Here is a 22,231-nt window from a genome sequence, read left to right as displayed (position 1 = left end):
AAGATGAACAGTTAGTTCTCAGATTTACAAAAGCTAAGCATTTCAAATTGTGGTTGGAAGTGTTTAGTGCAGTAAATCATGTGCTTTTCATGTACCATATCTCCCAGATGCAGTTGGACGTGAGATAATCAGATTTTCACTCCCCGAAGGCAACATTAGTGGAAGGTTGCCGGACAGCCAGAAATGTCACCCTGCTTGTACGTGTGGAAGATCTAGAGTGCTTTGCTGCCTGTCTGATTTAAGTGGTTGTGGTCAGTCTGAGGAACCTGTGATATGATAAGATAGCATTCATGAGGTCATGTGGTTTGCAAGCACCCAATCTTAACTGAGCAGCTTCTGAGCTCCCCAGGATGGGGGGAACAAACTTTGCATGCATTCCAAAATGTTTAAAAGCTTATCTTGTGGTTTAATGACAAAACAGCATGTTTTTTTTTCTTTTCTTTTTCAATATTCTGACCTGGAGGGTTAGCCTTTTTTTGAAAATGTGCTGGGGCACACATTTCAAGACTTGTCAGCAGCCGTAGCAAACTTTTGGAACCACCAAGTGACCTTCAGTTTCTCTCACTTGCTACTCTGCTGCCTGACTACTAAAGCATCAAAATGGGAGCATCTCTCGACCGTGATGCATTGAGGAGTCCGGGTATCACTCCTCCCCTTCCCACATTAAAAGCAAGCAAACAAAAGGCCTTGTGTCGTCCTCTGTCCGTAGGGATCAATAAATCCAGATCAGTAGGAGAGGTTGGTTGGCTCTTGAACCGGCAGACAGTGTTGGTGGAGAAGCCATCTGGCAGGTGGAGAGGCTGGATGGCTTTTCTCCCTGGAATGATTCCTAGGTAAAGATTCAGAATTAATAGGAGCAGTAACAAGTGTAGCGAGCAAGATTCCTTCAACATGGTGCTTTCAGATGGAAGTGAATAGGGTCTGCCTTTAATTTGGTGACTTGCAAAAATATTTAAAGCCCCCAAATGATGGTTCTTGTTATAATAATAATGATAACTGTGGTATTTATTAAGCATTTACTATGTGCCAGGCACTGCCTCTAGCCCTGGGGTGAATATAAGGAGATCAGGTTGGACACAGCCCCTGTCCTGCGTGGGGGTCACAGTTTTAATCCCCATTTTCCAGATGAGGTAACTGAGACACAGACAAGTGAAGTGACTTGCTCAAGGCCAACCAGCAGACAAGCAGCAGAGCTGGGAACCCGTGACCTTAAGACTCTCAGGCCTGTGCTCTAGCCACTACACCATGCTGCTTTCCCTTCTCCGGTGGTCTGAAAGGAGTGGTAGATCTGTTCCAGAATGATTTTTTAGGGCCAGGTCTTTCCCGAAAGCAGGGAGGTAGATGAGCTGACCTCTTCAGGTCACTCTCTTTCTGGCTTGGGCTCTCGGAGGGAAAGTATCACGGTTGTGTTTGTGGGGCTCTTCAAGTGCCTTGAATCTCAAAAGCCACGGTTTCAGGTGAAGTAACATTTGAAATATGTTGTAACATTGAAAGGTTCATATTTGGGAGCCTTGGTTCAAGATGAATGCAGCAGGAAGCCTCAAATTTGTCTCTAAATTGGTAGAAGGGAGTACTGGTCAGTAAAATGAGTGGCTACAATCCATCTGGAACATTTTATTGATATTAATCACGTGAAGTCCATCTTTTCTTTATGAAGGTCAGTTCCAGAGGATTGAGAAAATGGTCATAGTTAAAGGATGTACCGGTGGTGTAGAAGTGAAATTTTGCATGATTACTGTAAATACCAATACTCTGTAAAAATCAAGGTAGTACTATATGAATGGTCTGATAAAGCAGTAACCTTTCTCTGTTAACACTGAGCAGAGGTGTAGCACTCTATTATACTACAGTTTTGGCGTGAGATTGTGACAAGTTGTATTACATTTAAAAAGTACTCTCAACCAAAGCATCTTAAATCAAATGAAACCTGCAGAGTACTTTGAAGTTTTTAAAAGTTCAGTGATAGGGGTGTGAAGTGATTTATTTCCTGTAATTGGTCATAAATGGTGCGTAGAAACACATGCATTCCTATCCTCAGCACCACCTAGGGCTTTTGAATTTTGTTGACGGTTCAGGCATTTATTTAAGTGAAAGGTACCAGGAAGAAGAGGTGGTAAGGCAGTTTCATTTTGTTTGGCCATGATACTTAGTTAATTATAATTGCGAGTGGTAGAAAGAATAATGTTTTACTTCTTTGACCCCTCTCCACTCCCAATAACCACCCCCCCCCAACCCACTTATAATGAAAATGATTAGTATTCTTGGATTCCTCAGCAAATTTCTGGACTTTTCTTCCTGCCTCCTACAACTAACGATGCTTACAAACCCGTTTGTTCTGCACATACCATGGCTTTCAATTATGTATAAAAGCATTACTATTTTTGTTGTAATGTAAAGACCCTAACAGTAAGCAATCTTGTTTATAGTTCTCACATGTTTTATCTTTTTTGTGTGGTTAACCTAGATGAAGCATAAAAATACCGTTTATATTTTTCTCTTTGCAGCAAACCTTTTTTTTTGAACTTTCAACCATACTGTTACTCTAGTATTTTAGAGTTTAATTTGATTGCTTACTTGTACATCACAAGTGTAGCACTTTTCTGTGTAGTACTGTGATCAAAAAGTCATGACCTCCCATTGATCGCGTTTATTGGTTTCCTGTTCTGATTCACTGGAAACCTTTTGGTCTGCGTGCTCGCTGCTGGTTTTAGTCTTTGTCACGTTTACAATAGCGTTTTTTGCAGCACTGACAGTAGGGTACACATGTAGCGTCTTGTTTCCTTCTGACGTTTCAGCTTTTGAGAACTGAAAAGAACAATTTAAAACATCTAAAAGCCAACCAGAAATGCATTTGGAAGAAAAATAAAGCATTAAAGCTTCCAGAATTTGGAGGTGTAAACCTAACTGACAAATATACTGAGTTTTGTACTCAGCCCTCAGATTCAAATACTTCCTAGCACTTTTTTATCCTGAAATTATAGCGTGGACCCTTATAGAGACATTAGGCCATATCTAAAGGTGAAAAGTTATGAAATGATGTTTTACAGAGATTGAAAGTACACAAAACCCAAATGTACTAAATGAGTGTTTTAAAATCTGATATGACTCAATCTTGGAAACTTACGGCAACTGTTTTGCAGTTCTCTTAGTACCACATGACGCACTTCAATGGTTTAAGCTCTGTCTAGTGGTGATCAAAGTTCATATGGTTAGGATTTTTTTGTGTGTGTGAGGATGTCTCTTTTTTCCACTTTGTTGTGGATTGCCTTCACCGTTCTTGTAATGGTGAAGGGGAATGTGAAGATATTGTGATTTCATTCTTATTTCATTGTTGCTTTATGCCTCAGTTTGCAATGGTTCATAACTTCATGAAAGTATGAAATTCTTGAGAAATTGCATTACTAACTCTTATTAATATACTGGTGGAGAGCAAACTACACTCGGTTCTTCTGTAATGCATGTTTTCACTACCTGTTTTGAGTAGTTCGCTGTTAGGGAATGTTCTTCCAACAACTGCGTGTCTGGATAGGGTGCAAGGTTGAAAGAAATGTTAGGGCATGTGTGCGTTTTGTTGATCAAACTGAGTTTTCCTTAATGCAGAGTTCATCAGGCAATCAGGAGAACACGGGGTATGGTGAAGATTATGCAGGATTTGAGATCATTCCTATTGAGAGCACCCACTAGAAAGGCTAAGTTTTCTTAGCATGGACTTTTACATCAAAGTATCACAGACCATTTATTGGAAAGCATTTTGGAACTTCAGGGGATGGGTTTTTTGCAAGGAGTGTTCACTGAATATTTTTTTGCAATTACTCACTATTTTGTTTCCACACAGAGCAATATATATATATATATATATATATATATATATATATATAAAACCAAGACATGAATTTTCAGAAAAATATGAGGTATTATGTAGATTTCTAAGAAGTTCTGAGGCTTCAGTAGACACTGGCTTCTGGCTGAAGTTCCAAACTAATTATGTGCTGCAGGTTCTTAACAGGTAATGAGACTGACCTAGATTTTCAAGGTCAACTTTTTTTAAAAAAGTAAAAACAAAAATGGGCTACAGATTTTAAAATTAACCATCGTAAATTAGTTGAGATTTGTTTTCCTGGTAGTGCTTTTAGTAGCCATGCTGAATTTCCTGTTGTAATCTCCTATGAAGATGACAGTTTCCTGTTTTCTGGTTGTTTGTTTAGTGATTTATTCTCTTTAGTTGAACTGATCTATCTTTAACAACTTTCTTTCCCCCTTACTGAGTGGTTCATCATGTGAGATCTTGTGGAAGATGGTAGATTACTTGTTAATGTGCTTGGAAATCCAAAATCCGTATTTCCAATTATTCAGCTAATACTAAGTTGATTGAGAATTTGTTAAATTTTAAGTTGTGGCATAATGGCCCTCAGACCTCTAAATCTTTTTACTCTTTTACCCTGTCTCCTTTCTTTATGCTTGGCTCAATGAGGCAGTCAGCGTCAGGTAAGAAATAGTACCTTGAGTAGATCTTTATTTACTGATCCCATTTTGTATAATTGTTCTCACTTCTGAATTTGCAAAATGTGGGAGAGGGTGAGGTCTTCTAGATTTAATATCTAGTAGGGGCACAGTCTCTACTTGCCGCCAGTTATTTCATTCAAGCATTAATAGAAACTCTAATTCTTCAAACACTTCAGTGAAATGCATGAAAATAATAGTCATTACTTGTTATTTCCAACCTGTTAGGCATGTGGTTTTAAATCAGTAAAGGGTTTTGATTTTTTTATTTATTTTTGTAACTTTAAAAAAAAAAACCTTTTAAATCAACTCACCATTTTGGTAAGACTGACTAAAGTTAAACTAAAGAGATTGCAAATAAATTGGAGTTATCACAATTAATTCGAAAGCCTCTTTACTGATGTCCTTTCTAGCCAATAATGGGGTTAAACATGTGATCAAGGCACAGTTTCTAAATTCTCACCAGCCAAATGCTTCTATTTTTTTCAACTTTGGGTTGAATTTAAGCCCTTATTTTGCAAATACTTGTGTTTGAATCATTCTTGGTGACAAATTGCAGCATGTTCATGGGGCTGCTTTTGTAAACATGAAATTGTGAATAAATCAACTATCGCATAATTTTTCAGTATTTTGGCTCCGAAAAATGACTCGAGTATGACTCAGAAGAGCTAATCAAAATTTTATATTATTTTCTGTAACATTAAACACATTTTTCCACAAAGGAGCGGCTCGTTTTAAGAGATGGATTAAGAAAACAGAGTGATGATATTCCCCCTCTTTCCTCTCTTCCTCCCCATCACCCCCGCCCTACCTCCTTCCCCTCCCCACAGCACCTGTATATATGTTTGTACAGATTTATTACTCTATTTATTTTACTTGTACATATTTACTATTCTATTTATTTTGTTAATGATGTGCATCTAGCTTTACTTCTATTTATTCTAATGACTTGACACCTGTCCACATGTTTTGTTTTGTTGTCTGTCTCCCCCTTCTAGACTGTGAGCCCGTTGTTGGGTATGGACCGTCCCTATATGTTGCGAACTTGTACTTCCCAAGGGCTTAATACAGTGCTGTGCACACAATAAGCGCTCAATAAATACGATTGACTGAAAGAATGAATGAATGAATGAAGTTCAGTCCATCCCTTAATGCTGCTGGTTTTTCCTCCACGACACTTCTCGTATGCCACATCCTCTTCCCCCCCCAACAGCCACTACCCTATCCTAAGCCGCCTTCTCTTGCCAGCTAGATTACTGATTTTGATTACTGACTCCTCTTCGATCTCCCACTCTCCAGTCTGTCTCCTCTCCAGTCCATAATCTCACTCTGCTTGCCTAGATCATTTTTCTAAACAAAGTTCAGTCCTCCTTAATAGCCTCCAGTTTTTGCCCATTCCTCTCGTCATCAAGCAGAAACTCCGGATTGTTGGTTTTGGCTTTAAAGCCCCAGTCAACTCTTTCTGCTTCCTACTTCTCACTCCTTTCTCCCGCTGCCACCAGTTCACACTCTTCATTCATTAGCTAATCTATTAACTGTGCCTCATTCTCATCTTTCGTACTGCCAATCACTTGCTCACAACCTCCCCTTGACTGTAACTCCCTTCCCTTACCCTAAACCCTCTTTTTTATTTATTTTTTTTAAATGGTATGTAAGTGCTTACTATGAGCCAGGCATCGTGTACTAAGCCCTAGGGTAGATGCCAGATCATCCGGCCGAACACAGTCCATGTCTCACGTGGGGCTCATGGTCTTAACCCCCATTTTCCAGATGAGGTCACTGAGGCACAGAGAAGCAAAATGACTTGCCCAGGGTCACACAGCAGAAAAGTCAGGATTAGAACCCGGGTCCTTTGACTGCACTCCTGTAGAAACCACACCTCACTCATTCAGGAGGCATTTCCTGGTTAATTTCAAGTCTTCCTACGTTAAGGCCCTACAGTTCAGTGCTTCTGCAGGCCCCAAGGACCCATCCCCAATCCATTTCACTTCACTTATGTTCATATCTATATATTCTGTTGCTTTCCCTCAGCTCTAATTTATATTAGTGTTCATCTCACCCATTAGATTTTCAGCTCCTATAAGGCAGGGATCCTGTCTACTATAGTACACTCCTCAATGCCTAGTACAGTGGTAAGTGCTCAAATACTGTTGACGGATTGACTGAATTGACTGACTCGAATTTCACCTCCTTTTCCTTTTCTTGCCTTTACTGATAGTAAATAATGAAATGGAACAGTGTTTAGCAGGGTAAAGGGTGAAGAGTCGCTGAAAGCACTGAGAATGTTCATAGAGATCATGTAAAAATGCCTGTATCAGATCAGTCAATTGTGCGTATTGAGCACTCACTGTGTGCAGAGCACAGTGCTAAGCACTTGGGATTGTCTCTATTGCCTAATTATGCTTTCCAAGCGCTTAGTGCTCTGCACACAGTAAGCGCTCAAATACGATTGAATGAATGAACACACCCTATAAAATGTTTTCTGCATTTGCAATCACTTGAGTCTTAAAGCAACACATTTATCACCTGGGTGACGAAAGTAAGAACATGTTCAACTCTGCTATATTAAACTCTCCCAAGTGCTTAGTACAGTGTTCTGCACATAGCAAATGGTCAGTAAATGCTTAGATTGACATTCATCAGATTTGCCAAAACTTCTGAAATGGACACTGTGCTCCTCGTCTTCTCACCCAAACCCCATCCTCAGTGTGACTTCCATCACTGTAGACAACACCATTCATTCATTCATTCATTCATTCAATCATATTTATTGAGCGCTTACTGTGTGCAGAGCACTGTACTAAGCGCTTGGGAAGTACAAATCGGCAACATACAGGGTAATCAGGTTGGTCACAATCTCTGACCCACAGGGATCACGGTCTAAGTAGGAGGAAAAACAGGTGTTAATAATAATAAAATTAATAATTATGGCATTTGTTATGCGCTTACTGTGTGCCAGGCACTAAGCTAAGCACTGGGGAGGATACAAGCAAATCAGTTTGGACAAAAACCCTGTTCATTCCCTGACTCCCAAGCCCATTACCTTGGCCTTATCCTCATCTCTCTTTCAATCCACGTAGTCAATCTTTCATCAGATACTGTCAGTTCTTCCTTCGCAACTTTGCTAAAATCCACCCTTTCCGCTCCATCCAAACTGCTACTATGCTTATCCAAGCACTCATCCGATCCCTCCTTATCTGCCAGCGCTTAGAACAGTGCTTGGCACATATTAAGCGCTTAATAAATGCCATTATTATTATAATTATTATTATTACTGCATCTCCCTCTCCCCACTCCATACTTCATTCCGTGATTGGGCCTTTTCCTAAAAAAACCCAACAATGTTCCATCCAAGTCTTCTCAGTCCTCAAGAACCTCTAACGGTGGCCCTCTGTGTTAAACAGAAATGCCTTACTATTGACTTTAATGCACCCCTTCCTATTTTACCTTGCTGATTTCCTATACTTCAACCCAGCCTGCACACTTCGCCCCCCTAACACTAACCAACCCACTGTACCTTGATTTTTGTCTTTATCGACGCCGACCCCTCACTCACGTCCTACCTCTGGCCTGAGCCCACTGTTGGGTAGGGACTGTCTCTATATGTTGCCAATTTGTACTTCCCAAGCGCTTAGTACAGTGCTCTGCACATAGTAAGCGCTCAATAAATACGATTGATGATGATGATGATGATGATGAAACTTCCTCCCCCTTCGTAGTCAACAGACCATGACTCTCCACATCTTCAAAGCCGTACTAAAATCACATCATCCACCCTCCTGCATTGCCCTTGCCCTTGGGTTTGTACCTTTCAGCCCTTGATATTCACCCCATCCTCAGCTCCACAGCACTTAGGTACATATCTCTAATTTATGTTAATATCTGTCTCCTCCTCTGGACTGTAATCTCCTCGTGGTTGGGGAACAGCTGTATTTAAGTGCTTAGTACAGTGCTCTGCACACAGTAAGGGCTTGATAAATAGTAATAATAATAATTATGATATTTGTTAAGCACTTACTGTGTGCCAAGCACTGTTCTAAGGACTGGAGTAGATACGTGGTAATCAGGTTGTCCCACATAGGGCTCACACTTTTAATCCCCATTTTACAGATGAGGTAACTGAGGCACAGAGAAGTTAAGTGACTTGCCCAAAGTCACCCAGCAGACAGGTGGTGGAGGTGGGATTAAAACCCACATCCTCCGACTCCCAAGCCTGTGCTGTTTCCACTAAGCCCCACTGTAATTCCACTGACTGACTTACTGTGTTTTAGTGTACTCTCCCAAGCTCTTTCTACAGTGGTGTACACACAGTAAGCGCTCAATAGCCCATTTGTTGATTCTAACATATTGGAATTGAGAGATGTAATTGAAGGTGATTTTGATGTATTGAGGAAGTGGTTCCATAAAACCAGGAGGATATTCAGTTGGGACAAGTGCGAGGATTAAACGCCCAGGGCAGAAAACAAACACCACAGATAGAAGTTGGAGACAGGCTATGTACTGATGAAACAGGAAAGAAATCTGGGGATCGTCTTTGACCAGAGGCCAAAATGGAGTCCGCAGTGTAGGGCTTTTTACCGTTAAAGTCAAAGTGGTTCTAGGAGGTTTCAAATCAATCAATCGTATTTATTGAGCGCTTACTGTGTGCAGAGCACTGTACTAAGCGCTTGGGAAGTACAAGTTGGCAAAAGATAGTATGTCACACAATTAGGGGGCAGTGCGTACTCTAAACTGCACTGAGCAGATCCTCATTAAGAGTAGTATATCTAGTTTTGGCCCCTGCAATTAAAAGGATACAGAACAACTGACGAAGGTCAATGGGGAGCAACAAAAACACTTACAGGGAAGGAAAGTAGACGCTTTGAGGGAACGTAGTTTAACTAGAAGGGACTTTACTGTGCTGAGCATTTGAACGGTTATTTAGGGAGGCTTTGGAAACCCTTTTTTGTCTTTATGCCCTTTTGAGCAGTCATTCATTCATTCAATTGTATTTATTGAGCGCTTACTGTGTGCAGAGCACTGTACTAAGCGCTTGGGAAGTACAAGCTGGCAACATGTAGAGACGGTCCCTACCCAACAACAGGCTTACAGTCTAGAAGGGGGAGACAGACCACAAAACAAAATATGTGGACAGGTGTCAAGTCATCAGAATAAATAGGAGTAAAGCTAGATGCACATCATTAACAAAATAAATAGAATAGTAAATATGTACAAGTAAAATAAAGAGAGTAATAAATTTGTACAAAATCGGGTTGGACATGGTCCCTGTCCCACGTGGGGCTCACAGTCTCAATTCCCATTTTACAGATGAAGTCATGAGCAGGTTAGATTTTTCATCACTCAGGGTACACCTGAAGATCTTTAAACATACCTGTGACTTAATGTTTGCTATGTAATAATAATAATGATGGCATTTGTTAAGTGCTTACTATGTGCAAAGCACTGTTCTAAGCGCTGAGAGGGAAACAAGGTGATCAGGTTGTCCCACGTGGGGCTCACAGTCTTAATCCCCATTTTACAGATGAGGTAACTGAGGCACAGAGAATTTAAGTGACTTGCCCAAAGTCACACAGCTGACAATTGGGAGAGCCGGGTTTAGAACCCTTGACCTCTGGCTCCCAAGCCCATGCTCTTTCCACTGAGCCACGCTGCTTCGCTTGAGCCACACTGCTGCTCTGCTGTTTACTGTGAGCCCACTGTTGGGTAGGGACTGTCTCTATATGTTGCCAACTTGTACTTCCCAAGCGCTTAGTACAGTGCTGTGCACACAGTAAGTGCTCAATAAATGCGATTGAATGAATGAATGAATCATAGGGCTAATGAATTGATAGTAACAAATACAATAAATTCAGGATAGAAAGAGCCCGCCCCATTTCTGGTTAAATTATCCAGAGGAACAAAACGCAGATGTGAAGCAGTTAGGATTCAGAAAAATAATAATGATTGCATTTATCAAGCGCTTACTATGTGCAAAGCACTGTTCTAAGCACTGGGGAGGTTACAAGGTGATCAGGTTGTCCCACGGGGGGCTCACAGTCTTAACCCTCATTTTACAGATGAGGTAACTGAGGCACAGAGAAGATAAGTGACTTGCCCAAAGTCACACAGCTGACAGTTGGCGGAGCCGGGATTTGAACCCATGAACTCTGACTCCAAAGCCCGTGCTCTTTCCACTGAGCCACGCTGCTTCTCTGCTATTTACTGTTGCATCGTAGGGCTAATGAATTTATAATAACAAATACAATAAATTCAGGATAGAAAGATCCCGCCCCATTTCTGGTTAAATTATCGAGAGGAACAGAGCGCAGATGTGGAGGAGTTAGGATTCAGAAGCTCTGTTTATCTAAGATGCTAGGAGCCTCCCAACTCTCCCTTCCTGATGTTCTTCTAGGGGGTCTGAAACTCTGGCAAGGGCTCTCGGAAAGCTATGCTGATGGTCTCTTGGTGGATGTGGCTGTTCAACTAGAAATATTAGAGCCACGCAATTTTATTTTATTTTATTTTATTTTATTTTATTTTTATTTTATTTTGTTAGTATGTTTGGTTTTGTTCTCTGTCTCCCCCTTTTAGACTGTGAGCCCACTGTTGGGTAGGGACTGTCTCTATATGTTGCCAACTTGTACTTCCCAAGCGCTTAGTACAGTGCTCTGCACACAGTAAGCACTCAATAAATACGATTGATGATGATGATGATGATGATGGCTGTTTGGATTTGGCTTTCCAGGAAAAACTGAGCTCCGGCCTCCTGCTCTTCCATGTTGATGGCGTTTGCAGACAAACTCGCAACGTCCACTGTACTAGCTAATTCCCCTTTCTACTCACCCCCCCAAAAAAATAAAATCCCGTTGCTGGTTTGTCATACCAATAAGCGTGAGCTGCATTTTTCCTTCCTTCCTGATGTGGTGAGACTGCCAGAGTGAGATGTGTTTAGAAACAATCTTCAGCCTGTGAGTCTCTGGAGCACTACCGCTTCTGTGAAGATTTGCAATGATTCATTCATTCAATCAGTCAGTCGTATTTATTGAGTGCTTACTGTGTGCAGAGCACTGTACTAAGCCCTTGGAAAGTACAATTCAGCAATAGAGAGCCACAGGCTATTTGGCGGCCCCCTTCTAGAGTGTGAGCCTGTTGTTGGGTAGGGACCGTCTCCATACGTTGCCGACTTGTACTTCCCAAGCGCTTAGTCCAGTGCACGGCACACAGTAAGCGCTCAATAAATGGGATTGAATGAATGAATGAAAAAAGTGGCAGAGTCGGAATTAGAACCCACATCCTCCGACTCTCAAGCCCGTGCTCTTGCCACTAGGCCATGCTGCTTCTCTGTGTCAAATACTATGTGTCAAGCACTGTTCTAAGCACTGGGGTAGGGAGAAGTTATTTAGGTCTGACCCAGTCCCTGCCCCACATAGGCCTCAGGGTCTACGTAAGAGAGAGGACTGAATGTCAGGCTGTCTCTACAGATCTCTAGTCCAATAAGGGGCATAGAGGGGAGGAGCCAGAGGGTGGTCTTTGAAGGAATTCCGACATAGGGGAAATAACTCATTAGGGAAGGGAGGGAGCTGGGTTTGCCCCCCCCCCCCACATGCCCATCCTTTGTCCATCCACATCCTCCCTTTCCTGATGCTGGGGGTACAGTCTTCTGTGTGTCTCTGTTGCTGCGGTGCAGGAAGATCCTTGAGCTTCTCCCCAAACATGTCCTGTACTTCTTCCCTCCTTTTCCCCTTCAGACCAGGCATCGTGATCTGTCCCTGGCAAGCACTTCCCGCTGCCCACCCCCTATTTTTACCCCCCTAACCCCTTCAGACCAGGCAGAGCAGCCGCTCTCTCCACAGGGGTCACCTGCTGATGGTTCCTCGTCTTCCCCTGGTCTTAGAGCAGTGTGGCCTAGTAGTTAGAGCGTACATATTTACTATTGTATTTATTTTGTTAATATGTGTTGTTTTGTTGTCTGTTTCCCCCTTCTAGACTGTGAGCCTGCTATTGGGTAGGGACCATCTCTATATGTTACCAACTTGTACTTCCCAAGCACTTAGTACAGTCTGTGCACACAGTAAGCGCTCAATAAATGCAATTGAATGAATGAATGAATGAATGAATGGTCCTGGGAGTCAGAAGGACCTGGGTTCTAATCCCAGCTCTGCCACTTGTCAAGTCACTTCACTTGGGCAAGTCACTTCACTACTCGGTGCCTCAGTTCCCTCGTCTGTAAAATGGGGATTAAAACTGTGAGCCCCATGTGGGACAGGGATTGGGTCCAACCTGATTAGCTTGTGTCTAACCCAGTGCTTACAACAGTGCTTGATACATTCATTCATTCATTCAATCGTATGTATTGAGCACTTACTGTGCGCAGAGCACTGTACTATGCGCTTGGGAAGTATAGCTTGTCTCTAACCCAGTGCTTACAACAGTGCTGGATACATTCATTCATTCATTCATTCATTCAATCGTATTTATTGAGCACTTACTGTGCGCAGAGCACTGTACTAAGCACTTGGGAAGTCCAAGTCAGCAACATATAGAGACGGTCCCTACCCAACAATGGGCTCACAGTCTAGAAGGGGGAGACAGGCAACAAAACAAAACATGTGGACAAGTGTCAAGTCATCAGAAGAAACAGAAATAAAGCTAGATGCACATCATTAACAAAATAAATAATAGTACAAAGTAAGCACTTATCAATTATTATTATTATTATTCCCCCAGCACCAGCACCATCATGCCACCACTTGCTCAGTTTCGCCCTCAGTGCCTCCCAGAGACTTCCACACTCTGGCCCCGATTGGTCACATTTTATCTCAAACTAGTGTCCATCCCAACCCTATTTCTACTGTCAAACCAACTGGACCCTGCATGCCCCCCTAACAACAACAATAATAATAATAATGATGATGGCATTTGTTAAGTGTGCTTACTATGTGCCGAGCACTGTTGTAAGCGCTGGGGTAGATATAAGGTAATCAGGTTGTCCCACGTGGGGCTCACAGTCTTAATCCCCATTTTGCAGATGAGGAAACTGAGGCACAGAGAAGTCAAGTGACTTGCCCACAGCCTGATCAGTGGCGGAGGTGGGATTAGAACCCACGGGCTCTGACTCCTAAGCCTGTGCTCTTTCCACTAAGCCATGCTGCTCCTACAATCCCACCTCCTACAAGAAGCCTTCCCCTATGAATCCTCATTGCCCAAGATGTACAAGCCCGTCAGCCATCACCAGCGCTTACACAATTCCTTATATCTACCCGGTGCATTTTTGTAAATTATATTCAAATGATGCTCAGTTATCATGCCTGTCTTCCCCCATTGTGGTGTAAGCTTGTGGGTAGGGAATGTGTCACCTGCTCTTTAGTACTTCCCAAGCTCTTAGGAAAATGCACCCAGTTCTCAATACTTACTATTACTATAACGACTTTATTTCCTCATCACTGAAGTATCTGTCGCACCTAAAAATACCCTTAAAATGTATTTTTGAGTACTCCAAATTTTGTTTCCCTTTGTTGAAATTTGGCAAGTCATGCTATATAGCTTTTCGACCTATTATTTGCTCTTGTGGGTCACCTCTCTTTCGTATTGTCTCTAAAATACTTGGAAAGAGTACATAGATTTAGGAATTTGTTCCCAGGCAAGCATAGTTGTTAGAAATGGGGTGTTCTAGCAGGAGTTATGTAAGTTGTCAATCATACAGATATTGCAGAGAGCCCTGCTGATTGGCTAATTGTGTTTTCTGGCTGATCAATAATGGTCAGAGTTTAGCCTCAAAAAAAGCTTTTGCTCCCTTAAGACACCATTTTAGGGCTGGCTTTAAAAGAACGATAATTGTGGTTTGTTAAGTGCTTACTATGTGCCAAGCACTGCACTAAACACTGGGGAAGCTACGAGCAAATTGGATTCGACACAGTCCCTGTCCCACTTGGGGCTCACCATCCCCATTTTACAGATGAGGTCACTGAGGCACGGAAAATGAAGTGACCTGCCCAAGGCCACACAGCAGACAGGTGGTAGAACTGGGTTTAGAACCCATGACCTTCTGACAGAAATAAGTGGGTAGGCCTAGCATCTGATTAGACTGACTTTAAGCTTCTAGAGTCTAGAGCAAAGGTTGATGGGTTTACTCTATACACACAAAAAGTGCTCAGTAAATACCATTTCTTGATTACAGCACATTAGGAGCTTTAGGGGTGTTGGATGGTCATCTTTCCTATCATAGTTGATCATCCTCCATATTCATTCATTCATTTCATTCAGTCATATTTATTGAGCGCTTACTGTGTGCAGAGCACTGTACTAAGCACTTGGGAAGCACAAGTCGGCAACATATAGAGATGGCCCTTACCGAACAATGGGCTCACAGTCTAGAATGGGGAGACAGACAACAAAACGAAACATATAGACAGGTGTCAAAATCATCAGAACAGATAGAATTATAGCTATACGCACATAATTAACAAAATTAATAGAATAGTAAATATGTACAAGTAAAATAAATAGAGTAATTAATCTGTACAAATATATACAAGTGCCGTGGGGAGGGGAAGGAGGCAGGGTGAGGGGAATGGGAGGAGGAGAGGAAAAAGGGGGCTCAGTTTGGGAAGGCTTCCTGGAGGAGGTGAGCTCTCAGTAAGGCTTTGAAGGGAGGATGAGAGCTAGCTTGGTGGATGTGTGGAGGGAGGGCATTCAACAGTGCTTTGCACATAGTAAGCACTTAAATACCAAAATTGTTATTATTAATCATTATTCCAGGCCATATCACATAAAATTGCAATCTTGATGTCATCTATAATTCTTCAGGCTCATCTCCCAACTTGTGTGTCTCAGAATAATTTTTGCTTTTCCTCTACAATTTTCCGCAGATCCACCCCTTCTCACACAGAGAAAATGCCCTAATCCAAGCCCTCTCCACTTCCTTGCTGGACTGCTATATCAGCCTCCTTACTGGTGGCCCTGCCTCCACCTTCTTCTCTTTTCAAGCTATCCTGCTCACTGCTGCCCAGGTCATCTTGCTAAAACACCATTCAGGGCACATTACTTGCCCTTATCTCTCTCTCTCTCTCCTGCCTGCATGATTTAGACTGTGAGCCCACTGTTGGGTAGGGACTGTCTCTATATGTTGCCAATTTGTACTTCCCAAGCGCTTAGTACAGTGCTCTGCACATAGTAAGCGCTCAATAAATACGATTGATGATGATGATTTGGCTCCCCTAGATCCAACTTTATGAATTTGGTTTCTTTGGCACGTCGTTCACCTTTTATTCTTCAGCTTGAAAAAAATGTATATATGAACTTTTTTGTTTTAACAGCTCAGGTGCCTAAAAGGCCAGAGGGGCTTCCCAGGCCAACCCACTTTTGATGGGATCCACATTGTCAACCATCTGATAGGCGATGATGAGTCATTCCATTCCTCTGACGAAGATGTTCTAGCTAACTCCATCCAGGAAGGCGGAGTTCACTTCCCTCTGCCCGGAAGATCCGGGCCAATGTCTCTGGACCCAACTGGGGTAGATAGTAGTGAGAGCGAAACCGAGGACGGCTTGCCGGAGGCCGGAGAGAGTGACCGAGGCGTTCAGAAAGAGCAGAGCCGGAAAAGGAAGGAGCCTTACTCCACCACCGTTTGATCATCGCTGTGATTCAAGGCTGGGGGACCAGGGGGCTCGAAGGTTTCCATTGTCTGAGTGACTTAAAACGTCCAGGCTACTGGACTTCGCCTGCCCGCGTATACACTAACATTTTACAGTTTTATCTGCCTTTCTACCAAATCCTCACCTCTCACCCACCATTGCCGTAGAGTACGGAATATGGTCAGTGGGCTTAAAAACAAAAAGCTCTAACAGTATTACCGAATATTATTTTCCCTCGATGTTTCTCGTTTTAGAAGATGCAAGTAGTACACCACATGCGAACCGTTTTGAAAGTTCACGAATATGGGAAATAGCTTCTCTTCGAAAGAAACTGCTCTCGTGCAATATTTTACGCTCAGTGAACAATCTGTGTGTCTTCCGTTTTTGAATGTGTTCAGATGGCTGTCTCTAAAGCAGTTGATCAAGGCGTGAATCCGATTTATCTTGTTTTTTTATGTGTTTTTTTTTTAATTCAACACTAGGGTGTTATTGATGGCCCACTGAAGGCTTCCAAACACGCAGCCTTTATCTGTTTTTATAAACCCAAATTAATGGTTCCACTATCAGTCCTAAGGGTTTTAAAATTGATTTTTTGCGTTCTAATTTTTATGTGCCCAAGATGCTTTTGATGTATTGCTGATTGGTCCAAGTGGTATGTGAACTACAATATATTGTTTGTACATATTTATAAATCTCTGCACCTATCTGAAAAGTGTGCATTACACATCATTTTTTTATGGGGAATGTAAATGTTGCATTATGACTGCTTCCAGCATTTTAACAAGAATCGTGTATATAGATGGTAGAAGTGGGTTTAAAAATAAAAAGCAAACACTAATATTTTAATAGCTCTAGTATCTTTGCCTAGCATTCGACGCTAACACGTTCATGTCTTAATGCTTATTCAAAAAACACTATTGGTGGAAATCACTTCATGTACATGTACCGAATAAATTTTTCATGATTTAATAAAGTGGTAACACTTATTGCCTAGTCAATGCTAATATTCTAACTAACGGTTCAAATTGGGTAAAACGCCGAGATGAACAATTATTCCAGATTTCAGGCACCGCAGAAGACTTCAAGAGGTTAGTCCCTCTACGATCCCCTGAGAAGATTCCACAATGTTACGCATTTATTCGTTCCACTTCTTTAAGGATCCTGGAGTGGATGCTGTAACACTGCTGCAGTTTAAACTGGCTTGACAAACCTTCCCATTTGATGGGTCAAGAATTGCTGAAAGAGAGGGAGAGTTATCCAAGTAGTACCATATTTGAGAAACATTTCAGTGCAGAATTGTTTGGTCCTTATGGTGGCTGGATCGTTAACCCATTGGCTGGGTGAAGCGCCTCCATCCCCTGTGGGAAGACTGGAAGAATTGACTAGGGAAACCAGGAAAAGTGAGGCTAGGGATGTAGGTCAGTCATTCAGTCACTGGCATTTATTGAGCGCCTACTGTGTACAGAGCACTGTACTAAATGCTTGGGAAGGAACGATACTGCAATAAACAGTGACAACAAGCCCACAGTCTAGAGCAGGGGAGACAGATATCAATACAAATAAATAAAATTACAGATCTATACGTAAGTGCTGTGGGGCTGGGATGGAGCAGGAAGAGGAATGGGAGCAAGTTAGGGTGATGCAGAAGGGAGTGGGAGATGAGGAAAAGTGGGGCTTAGTCTGGAAAGACCTCTTGGAGGAGATGGGCCTTCAAAAAGGCATAGAAGGGAGGGAGAATCATTGTCGGATTTGAGGAGGGAGGGCATTCCAGGACAGAGGCAGGATTTGGGCCAGGAGTCGGAGGTGCAGGGAGAAGGATAGCATCAGAGGAGCGAAGTTTGTGAGCTGGGTTTTAGAAGGAGAGAAGTGAGGTGAGGTAGGAGGGGGCAAGGTGATGGAGAGCTTTAAAGCCAATGGTGAGGAATTTTTGTTTGCTATGGAGGTGGATAGGCAACCACTGGAGATTTTTGAGGAGTTGGGTGCCGCGTCCTGAGTGTTTTTGTAGACGGATGATCCAGGCAGCGGCGAGAAGTATGGACTGAGTCTAGAGGTTATGTCCACTTCAGTTTATCAGAAGTGGAGGTAACAATTCTTTTTTTTTTTTTTTTTTTTGGTACTGAAGTGCTTACTATGTGCCAGGCACTGTTCTAAGCCCAAGGGGAGATACAAGCTAATCATTCATTCAGTCAGTCATATTTATTGAGCGCTTACTGTGTGCAGAGCACTGTACTAAGCACTTGGAAAGTAAAATTCCGCAACAGATAGAGACATTCCCTACCCAACCACGGGCTCACAGTCTAGAAGGGGGAGACAGACAACAAAATAAAACAAGGAGACGGGCATCAATAGCGTCAAAATAGGTAAATAGAAGTATAGAGAAGCAGCGTGGTTCAGTGGAAAGAGCCCGGGCTTTGGAGTCAGAGGTCATGGGTTCAAATCCCAGCTCTGCCGACTGTCATCATCAATCGTATTTATTGAGTGCTTACTGTGTGCAGAGCACTGTACTAAGCGCTTGGGAAGTACAAGTTGGCAACATATAGAGACAGTCCCTACCCAACAGTGGTCTCACAGTCTAATAAGCTTAATACCCGAGTTCACTAGCTGAGAATCTTGATCTCAGTCTCTCCGGTTTGGCAGCAATAAACGCTCCCGCCTCCCTCCTTTAATGTGTGGGATTGATGTGTGGGATTAGAACCCGGGTCCTTCTGACACCCGGGGTTTATTGCAGAGCATCAAGGAAGAAAATGTGGTGCTTGACTCTCGAGAGCCAAATCAGAAAGCTTTCCTCTGAGATTTCTATTTAGAATTTGTCTTAAAATCAAACATGCTACCTATGAAAATGGAAAGTGAGACTTTTCACTAAGCGTCCAAATTGATGAGGAATGTAGAGTTCCTTACTTCATGGAAGTCGTTGTTAAGAAGACCGGTCTCTCTGCCCACAGAAAACTCTTAATAACTACTGTTGACTGATTGAGGTCACTGCCTTATCTCTGCGAGGGAAATATTTCTCAGTCCTTGCGATGACTCCATCCCCCAGAGCGGACTTTGATGAATAAACTAGTACATGTCATAGGAAGAAAGGATCAGACCACCCATGAAGAACTCTGTTGAAGTTCCAAACTCCAGATTTAAACTCCGTGATTACTCTTTTGTAACCCAATTCTCTGCAACGTAGCTCCAGGGAATGAATCAAATCCTTAACTCTCATTCCTGTTTCAGTCCAAGAATGGGCCACCTGGGCAAGAAGGTTGTATGCTGCTATGGAAACCTTTAACCACTGCACTGATTCACGGACCCATTGCTACAGGTACGTAATAAAAGCTCTAGACTGGAAGCTTATTGTGGGGCAAGGGACAGATCTATCAACTCTGTTGTATTGGACTCAGCCCACAGGAAGCGCTCAGTAAATACAATTGATTGACTGCGTGGAAAGGGCAGGACTTCACGAGAGGCTTTACAGGTCCTGGCCTAAAGCAGAAAATTGGTGGGAGCAGGAAAAACACCCAACTAAAATAATTATGGTGCTTGTTAAGTGCTTACTATGCGCCAAGCATTGTTCCAAGCACTGGGGTAGATACAAGGTAATCAGGTTGGACACAGTCCCTGCCCCCATTGGGCACCCAGTCCTAACCCTCATTTTACAGATGAGGTAACTGAGGCCCAGGGAAGTGAAGTGACTTACCCAAGGTGACACAACAGACCTGTGGCAGAGTCAGGATTAGAGCCAAGTCCTTCTTACTCTCAGGCCCTTGCACTAAGCCACTCTGCTTCTCAGCTTAAAACCTCATTAATGCAACGTGTCTTTAAATATGTCTTTCATTAGCAGTTTGCACTCTAGGAAGTGACTTTCGGGAGTTCGTCGAGTTCAGTGAGATGGCTGTTCGACCAAGGAAGTTTGAAAGTGAACCTGCTCCTTGAGCGACATCTATGTACGTGAGATTCCTCTTTGTGTCTGTTTCATGGTTATATTGTACTCTCCCAAGTGCTTGGTACAGTGCTCTGCACATAGTAAGCGCTCAATAAATACAACTGACTGACCAACAGGTCATTAAACTAGGGGGCAGCAATAAAACTGCAAGCTCATTATGAGCAGGGAATGTATCTGCTAATTCTGTTGTATCATCCTCTCCCAAATTCACAGTACAGTACATAGTAAGTGCTCAATAAATACCATTGACTGATTGATAAGCTGATTGTCTAGAGGTGCCCAGTCTACTAGAGAAGCAGCATGGCTCAGTGGAAAGAGCCCGGGCTTTGGAGTCAGAGGTCATGGGTTCAAATCCCGGCTCCACCAATTGTCAGCTGTGTGACTTTGGCCAAGTCACTTCATTTCTCTGTGCCACAGTTCCCTCATCTGTAAAATGGGGATTAATAATAATAATAATAATAATAATAATAATAATAATAATAATTAATAATGATGGCTGTGAGCCCCACATGGGACAACCTGATCACCTTGTATCGCCCCAGCGCTTAGAACAGTGCTGTGCACATAGTAAGTGCTTAACAAATACCATTATTATTATTATTACTAATGCATAAGGATCAGAGGCCTCTAGCCTTGTGACCCTGAGAGGTAGCAGGAGCCCTTCAAAGGGTGTGCAGCCTGGGGCTGACCCTCTATGGCTGAACTCCAATTGCCAGCTGCTCTTCGCTCAAAACTTTCATTCAATCCTATTTATTGAGCGCTTAGCACGCAGAGCCCTGAACTAAGCACTTGGAAGAGGACAGTGCAACAAGATAACAGACACATTCCCTGCCCACAATGAGTTTACAGTCTGGGGCTCTTGCAGGGACTGGGACTGGAGAAAGATTGCAGAAATATACCCTGCAAGCCAAATGCTACAAAGCGTCATAATCATAATTGTGGAATTAGTTAAGCATTCACTATGTACCCATTCATTCATTCATTCAATAGTATTTATTAAGCATTTACTGTGTGCAGAGCACTGTACTAAGCGCTTAGGAAAGTACAGTACAAAAATAGAAGCAGCGTGGCTCAGTGGAAAGAGCACGGGCTTTGGAGTCAGGAATCATAGGTCCAAATTCCGGCTCCTTCAATTGTCAGTTGTGTTACTCTGGGCAAGTCACTTAACTTCTCTATACCTCAGTTCCCTCATCTGTAAAATGGGGATTAAGACTGTGAGCCCCCCAAGGGATAACCTGATCACCTTGTAACCTCCCCAGCACTTAAAACAGTGCGTTGCACATAGTAAGCACTTAATAAATGCCATCATCATCATTATTATTATTATTAGAGACAGTCCCTGCCCACAATGAGCTCACAGTCTAGCAGGGGCAGGGAGACAGACATCAGTACAAATAAATAAAATTACAGATATATACCTAAGTGCTGTGGGGCTGGGAAGGGGGGGAAGAGTAACAGGGGCAAGTCAGTGCGATGCAGTAGAGAGTGGGAGATGAGTGCTGTACTAAGCGCTGGGGTAGATACAAAGACCATCAAGAACTACAAGGGGCTCACAGTCTAAATTGGAGAGAGAACAGGGATGGAATCCCTATTTTCCAGATGAGGGAACTTAGGCCCAGAGAAGTGAAGTGACTTCCCCAAGGTCACACAGCAGACTGTACTAAGTGCTGGGGTAGATACAAAGACCATCAAGAACTTCAAGGGGCTCACAGTCTAAACTGGAGAGAGAACAGGGATCGAATCCCTATTTTCCAGATGAGGGAATTTAGGCCCAGAGAAGTGAAGTGACTTCCCCAAGGTCACACAGCAGACTGTACTAAGTGCTGGGGTAGATACAAAGACCATCAAGAACTACAAGGGGCTCACAGTCTAAACTGGAGAGAGAACAGGGATCGAATCCCTATTTTCCAGATGAGGGAACTTAGGCCCAGAGAAGTGAAGTGACTTCCCCAAGGTCACACAGCAGACTGTACTAAGTGCTGGGGTAGATACAAAGACCATCAAGAACTACAAGGGGCTCACAGTCTAAATTGGAGAGAGAACAGGGATCGAATCCCTATTTTCCAGATGAGGGAACTTAGGCCCAGAGAAGTGAAGTGACTTCCCCAAGGTCACACAGCAGACTGTACTAAGTGCTGGGGTAGATACGAAGACCATCAAGAACTACAAGGGGCTCACAGTCTAAACTGGA

The 22,231-nt window shown here is 42.7% G+C and overlaps 1 protein-coding gene across 4 annotated transcripts in view; it reads left to right on the top strand.

Annotated features, from left to right (window-relative positions):
- EVI5 (ecotropic viral integration site 5) overlaps positions 1-17,098 on the top strand; it is a 307,843-nt gene extending 290,745 nt beyond the window's left edge. For 2 of the 4 annotated variants that reach the window (XM_038745027.1, XM_038745026.1), the window contains one exon: positions 15,795-17,098. In XM_038745027.1, the coding sequence (XP_038600955.1) occupies positions 15,795-16,109 (315 nt within the window). In that variant the 3' untranslated portion in view covers positions 16,110-17,098. The remainder of the gene's footprint in view (positions 1-15,794) is intronic. The other 2 variants (XM_038745029.1, XM_038745028.1) reach the window with 1 other exon arrangement.
- Positions 17,099-22,231: the final 5,133 nt, after the last annotated feature.

The sequence above is a fragment of the Tachyglossus aculeatus genome, chromosome 4 (genome assembly GCF_015852505.1).
Source record: "Tachyglossus aculeatus isolate mTacAcu1 chromosome 4, mTacAcu1.pri, whole genome shotgun sequence".
NCBI lineage: Eukaryota > Metazoa > Chordata > Mammalia > Monotremata > Tachyglossidae > Tachyglossus > Tachyglossus aculeatus.
The sequence above is the reverse complement of the archived record's forward strand: the minus strand, read 5'-3'. Positions and strand labels throughout refer to the sequence as shown.